Consider the following 15604-nt stretch of genomic DNA (forward strand, 5'->3'; position numbering starts at 1 on the left):
ATTGACATGAATCAGCCACAGGTGTACATGTGTACACCCTGAACCTCCCTCCCCATCCCATTCCTCAGGGTCGTCCCAGTTTGATGCATGAAACAGGGCATTCATACTGTTTTGAAGAGACTGTTTCTGCCAGCTGATGGGATTTCCTGTCACTAGCCATCCTCGCGTTTTGTGTCCCTGCAGTGATGACCCGCGCTGGCCTCTGGCCAGAGAGGCATTTGTTTCCCGGCCCCTCGGTCACCGGTGGGGTCCTGGAGTTACGTCTGCCTGCAGCCCTGGGGCCGCTGTCCTGCCAGCTGGGGGACGCTGCAGGGCCGGGCCCAGCTGGGCCTCGGGGTGGCTCCTCTTTGGGACCAGGAAGTGGGGGGCTGTGACCCTGACGGCGGCGCTGTCTTTCAGTGGCACAAAGGAAGGGAAACCCGGTGTCGGTGGGTTCATGCCCTTCGGGTTCTCCGGCGTGCTGTCGGGGGCAGCCACCTGCTTCTACGCCTTCGTGGGCTTTGACTGCATCGCCACCACAGGTAGGCCCACTGCCCTCGGGACACCTGGGCTCGCCTGGCCAGGCGTCTGATTCCCCTCCCTGGGGTGTGTGCGTGCCCCCCACTGCCCGTTTGCTCCTGAGCGCCCGAGTGTGGATTTGCACCTTCCTGCCCATCCCCCTTTCATCACTCCCCAAGTGGCCCGCCGGACAGGAACTTGCCTGCCTGTCCCCTGCGGGCCCGGGGTGACAACACCGTGGCTGCAGCTGACAGCAGACCCCACGCGTGCTCCGGGAGAGTGGCCACCGAGTCCACCATCGTCCGGGCGCTCGAGGAGGCTGGGCTCCCAGCCTCCAGAGTGTTCTCTTTTCCTCGCTGACCCTCAGCGCAAAGGCTGAGAGCACCTTCCCTGGGCCCGTGGGTATTGTGGTTTGTGGTCTGAGGGCCTCTCCCCTGGTTTCCCCGGGGCCTGGAAGGGCCTTGGCCCTGCAGGGCAGTGAGGGGCAGGGTGGTCTCAAGCCCCCAGCTGAACTCCTTGCGGCTTGCAGGGGAGGAGGTGAAGAACCCGCAGAAGGCCATCCCTGTGGGCATCGTTGCGTCCCTGCTCATCTGCTTCATCGCCTACTTCGGGGTGTCGGCCGCCCTCACCCTCATGATGCCTTACTTCTGCCTGGACAAGAACAGCCCCCTGCCAGATGCCTTCAAGCACGTGGGCTGGGAGGGTGCCAAGTACGCGGTGGCTGTCGGCTCCCTCTGCGCCCTGTCCACCAGGTGAGGAGCGGAGATGCTCGGGAAGGCGAGTGTGCCGTGAGCACTCCTCTCTCCCCATGAAGTAGAGCCCAACCCAGCCTGGATTGTGGGACTTCTCCCCTTGGGCTGCTCTTGATCAATCCCTGGGGCTGTCTTTGTGTTACGGACATTTCATCTCAATAGCCTGAGGCCCACGTTTCAGTCGGCTCAGCAAGGTCTGCTTCTCTTGTCCCTGACTGTGGCCACTGGCTGGACCAGGCCACCTCTGTGAGCACTGTCTCTGGCCCTTATTTTGGCCATAAAGCAGAGGCTATCATTAAAAAGGAACAAGGGCCACAAATACCTTTTAATGAGAATCATTTTGCCCTCATGCTTCCTGCTAGCCTGTAAACACAGGAAACATTTGTGGACCTCCGGGAGATCTTCATGAAGGCAGTGACGCTTTTCTTTTTGATTTAGCCGGAGATAATTGCAGGAATAAATACAGAACGTCTCTAGAACTGTGTCTAGATGCCACGCTGGTTTACGTTAGACGTTTCCAACTCACAGACATGTGCAGACTTGTTGCAAGTGCTCCTCCAGGCTCGGTGTGCTGAGCTGTGGGCTTCCCAGGTTGGAGCTGGCTCCCTCTCCTTGGTGTGAACACCTGTTGCGATGCCTTTATTCCCCCGAGCTCTCTTATGGACACGGTTCGCTTTTCCTCCCATCTAGTCTTTTAGGTTCCATGTTTCCCATGCCTCGAGTTATCTATGCCATGGCTGAAGACGGGCTGCTGTTTAAATTTTTGGCCAAAATCAACGACAGGACCAAAACACCAATAATCGCCACCTTAACCTCGGGTGCCATTGCTGGTAAGAACTGGAATCTCCTATGCAGCATTTTAACAGTTGGGTTATTATTCCCTAAGGAAATGTCTTGACCTGTGACGGTCTGAGAGAAGTTGCGACTGGTCTTTTTAACGTTTGGTTTTTACCACTGGAGTCTGGTGTGTCGCAAGGTAACAGTGCCTTTTGAGAAAAAGCAGATGCCAGTTTCACAGAGGATGTGATGGAATTCACAGGTTGCATTTTTCAATGATTACCGTCCACTGCGCTCAGCTCAGCACATACACTGTCCCTTCAGAGCTGTGTCCTTCCCCTTCCCCAGGTGTCCCTGAGTAGACCTTGGTGGGATGAAGTCCTTCATGGTACATGCCCTGTCTTATCAGTGCTGGAAATTCACCGTCCATGTGTCTTAGCTCGTGAATTCTCTGGGAAGCGAGAATCCCTTACAATCAGCATTTTATAAAACATGCCACCTGTTCCCCAGGGAACACTGAGGGTGTGACTGGGGTAGTCCTCCGCCTTGAGCTTATGAACAACAAACGGCAGGACGAGAGGAGGTGGATCTGACAGATCGATGTCAGGTCCCTCGCCAAGAGGGCAGAAGGGAGTGGAGGGCTGTGTGCACCTTGAAAGCCAGGGCAGCCCTGCAAAGAGACCGCTCTTGGTTTTCTGTTTCCTCTTTGAGCCGTGTTTCACAGCCCAGAGGCACGTGTACAGATGAGAGACAGAGGCTCGGAAGGGGGACGTGAGGATGCACGCCCAGGGAGGACAGCAGTGGTTCTCGCATCCTGGTTTGTTTTGGGGCCAGACTGGCTGGGTCCTCCCAGCCCACGTGTTGCTCCGTGGTGAACGAGGACACATACCGGTCACCGTTGGATCACAGGGACTTGTCAGATAGCCACAGGGGAGGTGTTTGACCCTCTTAATGAGTGAATTGTTAATAGCATTCACACCCTTAGCAAAATGTGCTTAGTTTTATGGATCAATGTTGTTTAATGAAAGGAAGCCAGTTTTCCTTATTTCACACACGTGCAGTATGAGTCTGCATTCTTGAGCGTGATCGCTGTGGGCAGGAATAAATACAGAACGTCACCATGTATCAGTATACGACCAGTGTGTTTATGGGATTAAGGAATTGGAAATAGTGGGTGCTTTTTCTTTTTCTTTTTTGAATATTTACATGTAATGTGATCATGCTGAAGCCTAGCCTCAATTTCCTTCCTGTGCTGACTAAGGGAGATGAAACTGTAATCTTTAAAGCCACTGTAAAGTTCTTGTATCACCAGACCAAGGGTTTGCCCTCTCTCTTTATTAGGTCAGAGTGATAAGTAAGTCTTTAGTTTTCCAAAAATCACCTTCCATGGAAGAAGTTTGGCTCAGGTTTCTCTGAGTGAGGATGTAAGCATTTGATACACACAGAGTGGGTTTTCTAATTATCCTGTAGGCCCTCGCTGCTCTTTAATTCTGTTAGTTAACCTCAATTTGAATTTGTTTTAGTTGCCATGGTTTGTGTGGGCTTGAGAAGTATTTGTGGAAAAGTAATGGCTTCGAGTTTATATTTCAACTTGTGTTGATTGCATGTGATTTGAAAATATCCCAAAGTAGATCCAGCCAAGTTATTTTTTAAATGGGAAACTTGACACATATACCCACATAAATAGACGTGCATACACTTATAAAAATCTGGGAATGAAAACAAAATCTAGGAGTGATTTTCAAAAAAGACTGTGTGTTTTGCTTTGCATCAAGTGGGGTTGTGGTGAAGGGACTGGTATTGTTTGGGAATAACATCACTTTCCACGCCCACCTTCTGGGTTAGGAGCCTCTGTGAGCCCTCCCAGGGCCCCAGACTTGCCCTCACCCACCTCCTCATCATTGTTGCCTCCTGATGCAGGTCTCAGGTGGTATTCTTGGGAAGACCAAAGGGCTGTTTGGTCTACCCTGTTCAGTGGCATATACCTAGCACCCCGTGACTGGCATGCTCATGAGTGCCATTGGATGATGGATGGGTGGATGATGGAAGGATGATGGATGGATGGTGGATGGGTGGTGTATGGGTGGATGGCTAGATATGCATAGATGCAGACTCTGTGAGTCTGCATAGTGTAGAGGAAGACATACTGCCCCAGAGCCATAAGAACCTAGCTCAGTGCCTGACTTTTCCACTTATTAGCTGTGTGCCCTTACTTAGGTAAGTCTCTCAACATGTCTGGACTTTGCTTTCTCCGTCTGTAGTGTAGGGATGGCTGGCAGAATTGCCATGGGGGTCAACAGGGTCATGCTGATAAAAGTGCTCTCTCTATTTAAATGTTATTTATTATTGCTGTCTGTTGGGAGCTGTGTATGTGGTTTAATCCTGAGCTTTCCTTCCTTTTAAGCAGTGCTGCTGTGTTTTTTCATGGAAAGGGCTGGCAGGGGAAGGGGAGGCCCTCCCGGGTGCCAAGGGTCACGGGTGGTTGATGGCCCTGGCTGTCAGTGTGTTCGGGCCCACACCCGTCCTAATGTTCGTCTCCTCCTCCCCAGCGGTGATGGCCTTCCTCTTCGACCTGAAGGACCTGGTGGACCTCATGTCCATCGGCACTCTCCTGGCTTACTCTCTGGTGGCTGCCTGCGTCTTGGTCTTACGGTAGGTGTGGCTTTCCGGGTTCCAGGACACAAGAGCAGATGCCCCCTGCCAGCTTCCTGCTATCAGTTCGTGTTAATGGTTTATACGCTGTAAACTTGAGGCTGTGGATCGTTCCTTTGGGAACTGCCTGGGAGAGGGTGGGACCTGGTGCTTGAAAGTCTAGTTACAGAGAATAGCCTTGAAAGGAGTCCAGGGTGGGTGGCTTGACTGCTCTCTCTCTCTCTCATAAGCTCTGATTTTTCTGGCTGGATGTCTGGAGGACAGAGACAACTTGACGGCTGGGGGCTGAATCTTTGGATTAGAATTTTTGAAGGCTGAGGGTAACGATCTCAGTTTGGACCGGAGACTAGGGACTGGCCCTGGTGGGCACTGGGAGAACTGGGGACACTGTGATGCTTCCTTGGAGGTGAGAGTGCTGTTACAGAGCCTGGAGGGCCGGGGGTGATGTGCAGGAAGACTCTCCAGGTTCTGCTTTGAGTCTTGTCTGGACGGGGCCGGCCCCGTGGAGGGCCATGACACAGAAGATCCGGGCCGGGGCTCTTGGCCGCCATGGTGCCCGTCCCTCCAAGCTCACCCTGCCCCAGTTTTCCTTTGCTCCGGGAGACAGGGCTCTGCTTCCTTGCTTCCAGGGGTGACCCCACGTAGCATAGCCACCCAATGTGGTCTCCTGGCGAGAGGCCCCCTACTTTGCAGGGCTTTAATCTTGCCAAGCCATGGATTCCATCCATAACATGCTCTGCAGCTACCGTCCCTGGGCTGAGCCTCAGTAGTGGCTCTGGAGAATCAGCTAGAGCTAGTGTTTCTGACCATGTGTTTTTTCCCAAGAGCTCAGTGCTACAATCTTCTCCGAGTCTCTCCCAACCTTCTTGTTAAGTGAGTCAGTGAAAAAAAAAAAAGGTGAAGTATCTTCATACTCACTCTTAGATTATATGCAGAATAATTCATAAAGCATTGCGTGTTTCAAAGCTGGTGGAGGAGATTGGAGCTCTGTTCCTTTTGGCTGGGAAGATAACTCGCCTCATTTAAAATGAATGCTTCACTTGCAGGTGGCTTGTGTCTTGGAAATCATGCCATAGGCTTAGTCCTTCACCCAGCTTTAGAGAGTTATTTATCCCAAGGCACTTAGAGTTTTTAAATAAATTGATCCAATTAAATCATGCAAACAGAATTTCTCAAATTCATCAGCCTGCAGACACGTTTCTCTGACTCTCTGCACGGAATAGGATCCTAATATGATTGCTTTCTAGTTCTGTCTGTATTTTAGCTTCCTACAACCATAGTTTTGTTGTGAGTGGCCTCATATCTTAAGGGCCAGAGCTGCTTTTCAGAATGAGAGAAATGATCTTCATACCTTCCTCTGGGCTGTTTCAGGTGGAGGTCAAGTTGCCTCAAAACAGAGACATAAAAGGAAGAGGATGTTGCCCTGAGGCAGGAGTGAGGCCCTGGTCTCCTCTGTTTGTATTTGTGGAAAGTTAGTGGTAAAGAACCTACCTGCCAATGCAGGAGACATAAGAGATGCGGGTTTGATCCCTGAGTTGGGAAGATCCCCTGGAGGAGGGCCTGGCAACCCACTCCAGTATTCTTGCCTAGAGAATCCCATGGACAGAGGAGCCTGGTGGGCTGCAGTCCACGGAGTTGCAAAGAGTTGGACACGACTGAAGCGTTTTAGCACACACGCACGTTTTCTCATTCTGACCATCTTCCCTTTTTATGTCTTGTGTCCTAGGCAGCTTTGAAGGCTTACTAAGAACATGAGTTAGAGTGTGTGTACTTGTGCTGAGTTAAAGCCTCATCAGATGGCTAAACAATATGCTACCTCGCAGGTATCAGCCCGAGCAGCCCAACATGGTATACCAGATGGCCAGGACTAGCGACGAGCTCGATCCAGTTGACCAGAATGAGTTGGTGAGCAGCAGTGATTCTCAGACGGGCTTTTTACCGGAAGCAGAGAGGCTTTCTTTGAAAACCGTACTCTCACCGAAAAATACGGAGCCTTCCAAATTCTCCGGGCTAATCGTGAACATCTCAACCAGCCTCCTAGGTAAGAACCTGCCCTTCCCTGCACGGTGTTTGGGGTCTTGCTTATCCCCAGAGGGACCATGATGTCAGTTATTCTGCCCTAATTGGGATTGGTGCTTGCAGAGATGGAGCCCAACCCTTCCGGGGTTTTGGGAAGAACTGATCTGTCTGTGGGATCCTGGGGAATGACTGAAGTGCGGTTTTCTCTGTCTGTCCCTCTTAGCACTTCTGGTCATCACCTTCTGCATGGCAGCTGTGCTTGGCAAGGACGCCCTGGTGAAGGGGGAGTTGTGGGCAGTCTTTCTACTCATGGGTTCTGCCTTCCTCTGCTCCGTGGTCACGGCCATCATCTGGCGGCAGCCTGAGAGCAAGACCAAGCTCTCGTTCAAGGTAAACAGCTCAGCCTGACAGCTGGAGGGACCCACCCCCGGGAGGCCATGATCCTGCCTCTCCTGCAGGAGGCCACCCTGCCCCGCTGGGCTCCCGCAGGCCTGGGTGTGCGGAGTGAGGTGCTTGCTGGCCAAACTCAGGGGCATGTGAGCCAGGCAGAGACAGCGCTGCTGAGAAAGGCCGGCCCCTGGCCCTTGGGTGGAGCAGTGCCCCTGCATCCTGTAAGCTTTTCATAAGTAAACATCTGCCCTGGTGGATCGTGTGTCGTTACCAGGCCTTGGAGATGACCAGGGCCTCTGCAGGCTTAGAGTCTACTAATAATAAGATTGTTCAGCAAGCTCAGAAGTGAGATGTGAGTTCACTGTGGCAACTAGTGTTGCTCAGAACAAACTCCCACCTGCGAGGGTTTGCCTGTGGGGCTGTGTTGGGGGTGCCGAGGGGATGGGGTGCCGGGGTGGGGCCTGGCACTCAGCCCCTCCCCACACAGCCCCGCCCGTCCAGATCAGGCCTGGGAGGGTGCTCCCCTTGGGTGGCTCTGCCGTCTCACGCTCGCCGCCCTTCCCCGCAGGTGCCCTTCTTGCCAGTCCTTCCCGTCCTGAGCATCTTCGTGAACGTCTATCTCATGATGCAGCTGGACCAGGGCACGTGGGTTCGGTTTGCCGTGTGGATGCTGATCGGTATGTGAGGCGTGGGTTTCGAGGTGACCAGCACGTGGTGTCCCAGCCTCTCTCAGGCCCCCCACTCCCCCACTCGCCCCCTTCCCCGCCCGTGCCCAGCTCGTTGTCCTCTCTGCTACTGGCCAGCTGGCTTGCATCCTCCAGCTACCCCTGTTTCCGATTTCAAAACACAGTGAAAACACGTGTAGTCAGCGGTTTTCTCTCTGACAGTGAGGAACACCTGGTAGGCTGTGGGTTCTCCCTCCCTCGTAGATAATTGTAAAGCCTTGGCCTGAACCAGTTATCTGCTTGGGAAAGAGCTCAACGTTCAAAGAATCAGCCCGTGAGTCTGCTGTTGACAGAGCACCACCTTCTTCACCCCAGACTGCACTGTCTGGACAGCCCCCTGGGCTGCAGGGATTGGTTAGGCCCGTGGGAGAACTAGAGGTTCCCCCTTGGGGCCTGGCCCCATTTTGCACTGACCATGGCCCCTCTGCGGGCCTCTAGCAGCCCGAGGTGCAGAAATGAACCCAGGTTCCTTCTGTAGCATTGGTGGCTGGGAGACTGGCCTGAGCGGGCTGTACCCCTGATGAGAGCAGTGGCCTTTAGGCTGAGTTGTGGCCAAACCCCCCTGCCCCAGTGACTGAGGGGTATTGAGGGTAGCTTCCTGCCTCCCTGCAGAGGTGGGGGATGCCTGCTTTTGAGCACCCTCCACAAGCTCCTGGGCTCCAGGACTGTTCTCCCTTGTCACTGGCACAAAGGTGGTCAGTGGGGGCACAGATCTCCGGGTCCCACCACAGACCCCTATGGCCCCTGAAACTCAGCAGAATGACTGAATTGGTGGGTTGCATGAATTCCCACGTGACCTGAGGGTCTAAGCCACTCGTGGGAAAATCAGGAGCTGTAACAGACAGCGTGAGGAGCCCAGGGAGCCCTAGTGCCCTTGGAAACCCAGTGCAACTTCTGGAGGGTCTGCTTGACCCCTCCAGCGGCCACAGGGCAGCCGCCCCGCCAGGTGGGCAGTGGATGAGGCAGAGGCACCAGCGCCCCTCCAGGGGTCCCCACCCGGTGGCTTGCCAGGCGCAAGGCTGCCCAGAAAGACGCGCCTGCCTTTGCCAGGTGTAGAGGTGACCCTGCCGGAAGTCATGTGGGCTTACCTGGGGGGCAGGCCCCCTGCCTCTCAAGAGATCTGACTCTGGGGCCGCCTCCCGGACTCACACCCTGTCTCTGCCCTCGACCCGCAGGCTTCTTGATCTACTTCGGCTACGGTCTCTGGCACAGCGAGGAGGCGACCCTGGCCGCCGACCCCACAAGGACTCCTGACGGTCACTTGGATCATTGCAAGTGACGCATGGTCCTGCCCCCAAGAGACCCCCGCAGCACCTCGCACCACCACCCCACCCAGCCCGCGTGCCCGGAGCTCAGCGCAGCCCACATACGGCCCGCGGCCCCGACCCCCTGGCAGCTCTTGGTGGGGCCACATGGCCAGGGCTGGGACTGGCCGCCGCCTGCCTCCGAGCCTCCTCCCAGACAAGGACGGCAGCCCCTCTCCTCGCCCGTCCAGCACCCCAGCTGCCGCGGCCTCGGGCAGAATGGAGGTCACCTCGGGAGCCCAGGCCTCCATCCCGGGGGCGCCATGCCAGGTCCCGTCCCCGCCTTGGCCCAGCCCCAGACAGCCGCCCCGGTGCTAGGTGTCTGTCCCCTGGCTGTGCCCATGCCCCAGCCCAGCGGTTTAGTTTACTGAGAGAGGAAGACCAGACCATCTCCTCCTGCTCAGCCCTCTGAGCTGCCCCCGGAGGGTCGCCGGACTGTGACCGCCCCCTCCCTCCAGGCAGGAGCCTTGGCCCGCACTCTGCACACTCCTGCCAGGGGGCCAGGCTCCCCCACGCCGGCCTCCTGCAGCCATCGGCCCTCCAGCAGGTCCCTGCTGCTGCTTTGGCCGAGTCCTGAGTAACTGGAACGTGACACTATTTCTGTAGGACCTGCCTCAAAAGAGCGGAGCTTAGCTGAGCGCTCCCCCTGGTCCCGGCTCCTCGCGGGGTCCTGCCCCCTCTGCTGCTCATGGGTCTCAAGGTTCCCCAGGCCAGTGTCCACTCGTCCTGAGTGACGCACGGCCCCCCCTTGCCCCCCAGCTGCCTCTGGCCCCTCGTGCGTCTCATCATCACACAGAGTCCTCCTGTCCTTGGCTGTGAGTCGCCACGCAATCCAGCTGGTGCATGACGGTGATGTGGAAAACGGCCGAGTCGTTCCCTGAATTGTTCAGGGTGTGGGGGTCTGCCCGTGGCGGGGCAGTGTGGGGTCCCGTGCCGTCCCTCTCGTGTGCTCTGTGTGTGTTGTTGGATGCTGCGGGGGACCCCTGCCTCCGTGATGACCCCGTGTCCTTGTGCACATGGCGCGCCCTGCCAAGGCCCCAGGGACACTCCTTGCAGGTGGGCCGTGCCTTCCTTCCCAAGAGTGGAGTTGGGGGACGGAAGGGCCTGCGTTGGCGGGAGGTGAGGGGGCTGGCGTTTCTGACTCCACACAAAATATAAATGCTGCTTGTGAAGCTTAGCTCCCATTATCTTCCCCCTCTGCCCTTTGACACAAATCTGGTAGAAAGAAGCCTGATAAACTGATGGCTCTTGGCTTTTCTCCCTCTGCCCCAGAAAGTTCTTGGAGAAAAAAAAAAAGCAAGAATGAGTGAAGCAGGGTTGGCCTGGGTGGGCGAGGGCCCAGCCCCAGTTACAGGCTCCATCGTCCTCTCTGGTCACTCGTGGTAACTTTATTCACAGTCTCACTTGCGAATCTTGCAAAGTGGGGACGAGAGCCCGAAGCTTGGGTTTCCAAAGAAAGGTGTTTAGGTTTATGTAGCTGGTGCTGTACCATATTTTGATGAATCTTAACTTATTTCGTTGAGGTGTTTTGGTTGTCTGCTTGCTTCCTGGGGCCTGCTAGCCACCTGTCTGCTCGAGTTGTCTGCTGTTTCTCCACCGAGGCGGAGAGTGTGAGGGAACCAGTGTGTCCAGGAAAGGTGGCGGGTAGAGTTTCTCTCACTTTTTTATTTCCGGCTGAAATCTCTGAGCCTGACCGCCCCCAGCAGACTGTACACAGCTGACACTTGAGCCAGCTACATGCCTCGTCCTCCGGCCGAGAAGGTGTGTCTCAGCATCTCACGGGCAGGCCTGTCATGACAGATGGTCCCCTGCCTCACCTGGAGCCAAGGGGCTGTGCCGCAGGGCCCGCCCATTGGTATCAGAGGCCCCCACCCTCCATGCCGGGTCAGAGCCCCATCTGAGGAAAGGATCCCTGGGTCATTGGATGGGGTTCAGTGACCTGTGCTTTTGTGAAGAGAGGTTTTCATACCGTTGCCAGATGTTTTCTCTTCTGTGTGGGGCCATGCTGCCAGGAGACTGAGCAGCGTCTGCAGACCCTGGCTCTATCACACCCGCTCTGGGTTTGTAAAAACTCACCTGGCCCAAAATCAGGGGAGGAGGTGTAGGCAGGGGTGGGTGGGAGCCGTGCAGGGGCCTGATTGCCCCCGAAAGGTTCCATCCCCACCCAGGGATGGGAGACATCGTTATCACGGCCCGCCTTCCTGCGCCTAAGATGGACACATACATACACACAGAGACGAGATGCACACAGACATAACACACGTACACACACAGACACATACACACGTGTATACACACAACACACACATGTATATACACACAGGTATAACACACACACAGAGACATAACATGTACACACAGAGACACATACACACATGTATACATACAACACACGTGTATATACACATACACACAGATATAACACACATATGCACACACATACAGACATAACACATGTACACACAGAGACATAACATACACACATAAATACACACACACAGGCAGAAAATAACCACTGGAAGTGCCTGACAGTTTCACATCTCAGCCCTGCCCAGACTCAGTTTCATGACTTGGCTGTTATTGTCCAGAGACACCCCCTGGGGATGTTGTGTCCTCGGTTCCCTGGGCACCAGCCTCAAACACTCACATTGGAAAGACCCGCTTGTGGGGAGGAACTGCCCCTTCCCACCACTCGTGGGCCCCTCCCTGCACACGCGTGACCTTGTGAAAACCCACCTGGGGTCCCCCGGGCCCTGTGTGGGAGAGTGAGGGGCGCAGTGTCTCTGGAGAATCAGCCGGGCCCGTGGGCGGGGGAGACGTGAGCCCCTGGGCAGGGATGGGACCTTTCGGGGGCAGTCAGGACCCTGCATGGCCCCCATGCCCCCGCTGCCTACACCTCCTCCCCTGATTTTGGGCCAGGTGAGTTTTTAGAAACCCAGAGGGGGTGTGATAGGGCCATGGCCGGGAGACTGCTGCTCAGTTGATACAATGTCAGCATCACTTGCATCTCCCCCGCTTTGGGCTTTGTTCCGTTGAGCCCCTCAGTCTCCATCAAGTGATCGACCACCTCGTCCCATGGAGTTTGGACACCCCAGGTTGACTACAGCCTTGTGGGGCTTCTCCACCCACCATGGGACCCCCAGGGCCCCGTCACTCCCTTCTGCCCCTTGGTCACATCTCTTCTCACCCAGGAGGGCTGCGGGCACAGCAGGAGCCTTGCGCTTGTGTTTGCTGTTCCATGCGTGGGGTGAGAGGGGGAGCGAGTGGGAACCCAGGCTGGGCCAGGTCTCCTCCCCGCCACCCCCACTGCCAGGCGGGCATGGTGAGCTGACTGGGTCCTGCCTAGGATGGCGACTAGCCTGACATTGGAAGCAGATCCGTCGGCACAGGATGTGTGGACACAGCTCGTAAAGGCCTCGCCTGGTTGCAGGTGAGCCCGCAGGTACTTGGGGGTCTCGCTGCTGCAGAGAAGAGGCCTGGCCCCATGCCAGGGGTGGACACCCCACTTTGACACCCTGAGTAAGAGCTGCTTGTTCTGTTGACCCCTGAGAACACCCCCATGGAGACCAGAGGGAGCGGCTTCATGCCGGCCCGTCGCCCCAGTGTGCGAGGATGGACGGAGAGGCGGGGCTGTGGCATGTCCACGCAGGCGTGTGAGTTCAACTTCAGATGGAACTAAATATGTGTTGTGTATAATTTTATGTATAATTTAAAATATATTACTATCTGTCTGCCTTGGTAATGAGAGTATTGTTATGTAAGGCTCCTTAGCGGGAGCGAGATGTACAGTTTATCAGACTCTTGTGGACTTTTTTGGGTGATGAAATGCTTTATTGATCCAGTGGTGCAAGAAGCTACAAACACTTTGTATCTCATCATCGTAGTTATGATGCCTAATGAGTGGTTAAGGCAAAAAAGAAAAAAAAGTCAACTGACCTTCCTGTTCATCACTACGATCCAGTCTTTCTGTGCCCATTGCTTCGCTGGGCGGCAGTGCTCTTTCAAGAGGGAGTGGACCAGCCAGGGGTCTCGGGGCGCAGTTCTCAGGAGCCCCCCTATCCCAGGACCACCCTGTCAACGTGTCGAACTGCTGGCTGAACACTCCGCCGTGAGACCTCGGCTTGAAGTCCAAATGAGATTTCTCAGGGTCAGGGAGCATGGCTGGGAAGAGGCATTCAGGCCTTGTTAAATTATTAACAAGGTATATATGATGTTGTGTTTCTTGATGACAAACTTTTTAAGTTTGAGACTTATTTTCCCATTGGAGAAGTTTATAATATCTATTTAAGATAAGTTTCCTGCTTATGTTGTGCCTTTAAGCGTGGATAAGTCTAAGGAGCACAAAGGGGTGACGATCTCCACGAGGGTTGGTTTATTGTCAAACCTGAAGGTGTGTGGGTTCTCCAGTGTACTTTTTCTTCTACTGAACATGGAGCCATTACTAAGAGGATTGTGTTTTTTATTATGTAAATTGTGTAATATTTTTTTGCTCGTTTGATGTTCTATTTTTCTAATAGTTTTCTTATAGTTTCTTATAATTGCAATACTAGATTTAGATTCTGACAGCTAACTGCAAATCAGATTGGCCTCTGCTGGTCCCCTCGAAGTCCCCCCCATACCTTCCCCCCGCCCCCCCACCACCCGTTTTTACTTTAAGGACAAGAGTAGATGTTGTCCATTGCCTTTAAAAAATGTGAACCTGTGCTCTGTATCCCAGTTTTGCTGGTACACTGATGCCATAATAGTTCATGTTGTAAAGTCAAACTTTGTTGGTACATCCCGTCATGCTTCTGCAAATCCTAATAAACTCCTGTCTACGGCCTGGGCGTGCCCAGTGCGGTCTTAGGAATTCCGGCAGCTGTGGGAAGGGTGGTGAGGGGTGGGGGGGTGTGGCTCGGAGAGTCCCAGAGCCTGGTCTTTGCTTCTTGAATCTCACAGCCGGATGTCTCGTTGCCTCGCTGCTCGGGGTGGGGGCCGGGGAAGGGAATCCGCAGCCAGGGGGACCCCTGGATCATCTCCCCAACCGCCCACTCTTCCCAGATCGCCTTGGGTTTGGGGCCCAGAGGTCTCCTCGCCAACCGGATGGTGGGGGATGAAGCTGCTGTCTGCATGACGACGTGATACCAAGTGCAGCAACCACCACCCCTGCCCCCCAACCTGTGCCCAGAACCCCTCGGCCTCGTATTGCCCTCCACCTCCCCATACACACCCGTCCTCTGGGATGGGGTGCTCGCAGGACAGGGGTGGAAGGCCGGGGGTGTGGCTGTTAAAACCCTCGAGCGCTCACCACCACCCCCCACCCCCGGCCCCAATTCAGAAAGGAGGCGTCTTCCTGCACTGGAGGTGCATTCAGTCGAGTGGCCCCAATTCACAGACCCCGAGTCGTGGTGTGACCCCACCAGGAAGATGCGGAGTGACATTTCCGCACTAAGAGGAGGGCAGGGGGCTGCTGCTGCAGGCCCCGCCCCGCCTCCGCGCGACCATCATCAAGCAACCGAGGACCACCCGTGGGCCACGCGGCACGCCACTCGCCCGGGCTGGACGGTGGGAACGCGCTCAGGCAGGCGGGGCGCCCCTACTTGCCTCCCGGACCTGGGGGCCACCTGGCCGGGTCCACGCGTGGAGCCCCCCTCAGCGCAGAGAGGCTGGTGCCTTGGCGCCACGCTGCCATCTAGAGCCCGGCGCCTGGAGGACCCCCGCCCGGCTCCTGGCAGTCTCCCAGGAAACCCCAACACAGGTCTCTGAAGCCACCCCCATCCGGAGGCCGGCGGTTGGGCAGTCACCTGGAGCGCACCGCTTGGTGACGAAGCTCGTCTGGTGAGTCAGAGGCTGCCCCCGACAGCCCGGCCTCCGCGGTGGGGAGGAATCACGTGGATTCCTTCAGGACTGCTCAGTCACCAGGCGGCCCGGAGGGCGGGGACCCTTATCAGGGGGTACCCCTGTACGCCCCTCTGCAAAGGGGCCTCGTTTCGTTTTGCCATCTAAGCTTGTCCACCAAGCCACAAATGCGATGTGAGCAAGGCTTAGGGAATAAAGCAGGCAGTGTGTCTGCTGATGCAGCCCATCTCTGGCCTACTTCTCAACACCCATCTGGGACTTCGAGGGAGTGGGGGTGTGGCGGGGGGCAGTGTCGGGTAGAGAGAAGGTATGGGGTCGGACTTTGACACTTTTACTCCCTGAATCCCTGCGGTTGCTTCTTGAGCGCCTGCTGATGCGCTGTGCTGCTCAGATTTGGGTGCAGTTAAACTGATCAGCAGCAGCTAAGCCAGTGGGCTGGCTTGTCTGTGGGGAGGCGGGGCCCTGTAGGGAGGGGAGGGGCCCACTTAGATGGCACTCTATCCCGCGTGATGCTGGCGCTGGGAAACCCAGACACGGTAAGGGGGGCAAATTCACCTGTTCATCCCCCACCCTGAGGGTGCAGAAAACCGAGCTGGTAGGTCAAGACACCCCAGGTGTCCTGCTTTTGTTTATAGAGAAGTTCCAGAGA

The 15604-nt window shown here is 55.6% G+C and overlaps 1 protein-coding gene across 4 annotated transcripts in view; it reads left to right on the top strand.

Moving 5' to 3' along the window:
• The window catches only part of SLC7A1 (solute carrier family 7 member 1), a 61279-nt gene extending 49821 nt beyond the window's left edge, over window positions 1–11458 (top strand). For all 4 annotated transcript variants that reach the window (XM_043891581.1, XM_043891582.1, XM_043891583.1 and 1 more), the window contains exons 6-13: window positions 400–521; window positions 1028–1250; window positions 1941–2080; window positions 4577–4679; window positions 6503–6720; window positions 6922–7088; window positions 7657–7765; window positions 8989–11458. In XM_043891581.1, coding sequence (XP_043747516.1) covers window positions 400–521; window positions 1028–1250; window positions 1941–2080; window positions 4577–4679; window positions 6503–6720; window positions 6922–7088; window positions 7657–7765; window positions 8989–9092 — 1186 coding nt within the window. In that variant the 3' untranslated portion in view covers window positions 9093–11458. The remainder of the gene's footprint in view (window positions 1–399; window positions 522–1027; window positions 1251–1940; window positions 2081–4576; window positions 4680–6502; window positions 6721–6921; window positions 7089–7656; window positions 7766–8988) is intronic.
• The last annotated feature ends 4146 nt before the right edge of the window (window positions 11459–15604 follow it).

This window comes from Cervus elaphus, chromosome 30, assembly GCF_910594005.1.
Source record: "Cervus elaphus chromosome 30, mCerEla1.1, whole genome shotgun sequence".
NCBI lineage: Eukaryota > Metazoa > Chordata > Mammalia > Artiodactyla > Cervidae > Cervus > Cervus elaphus.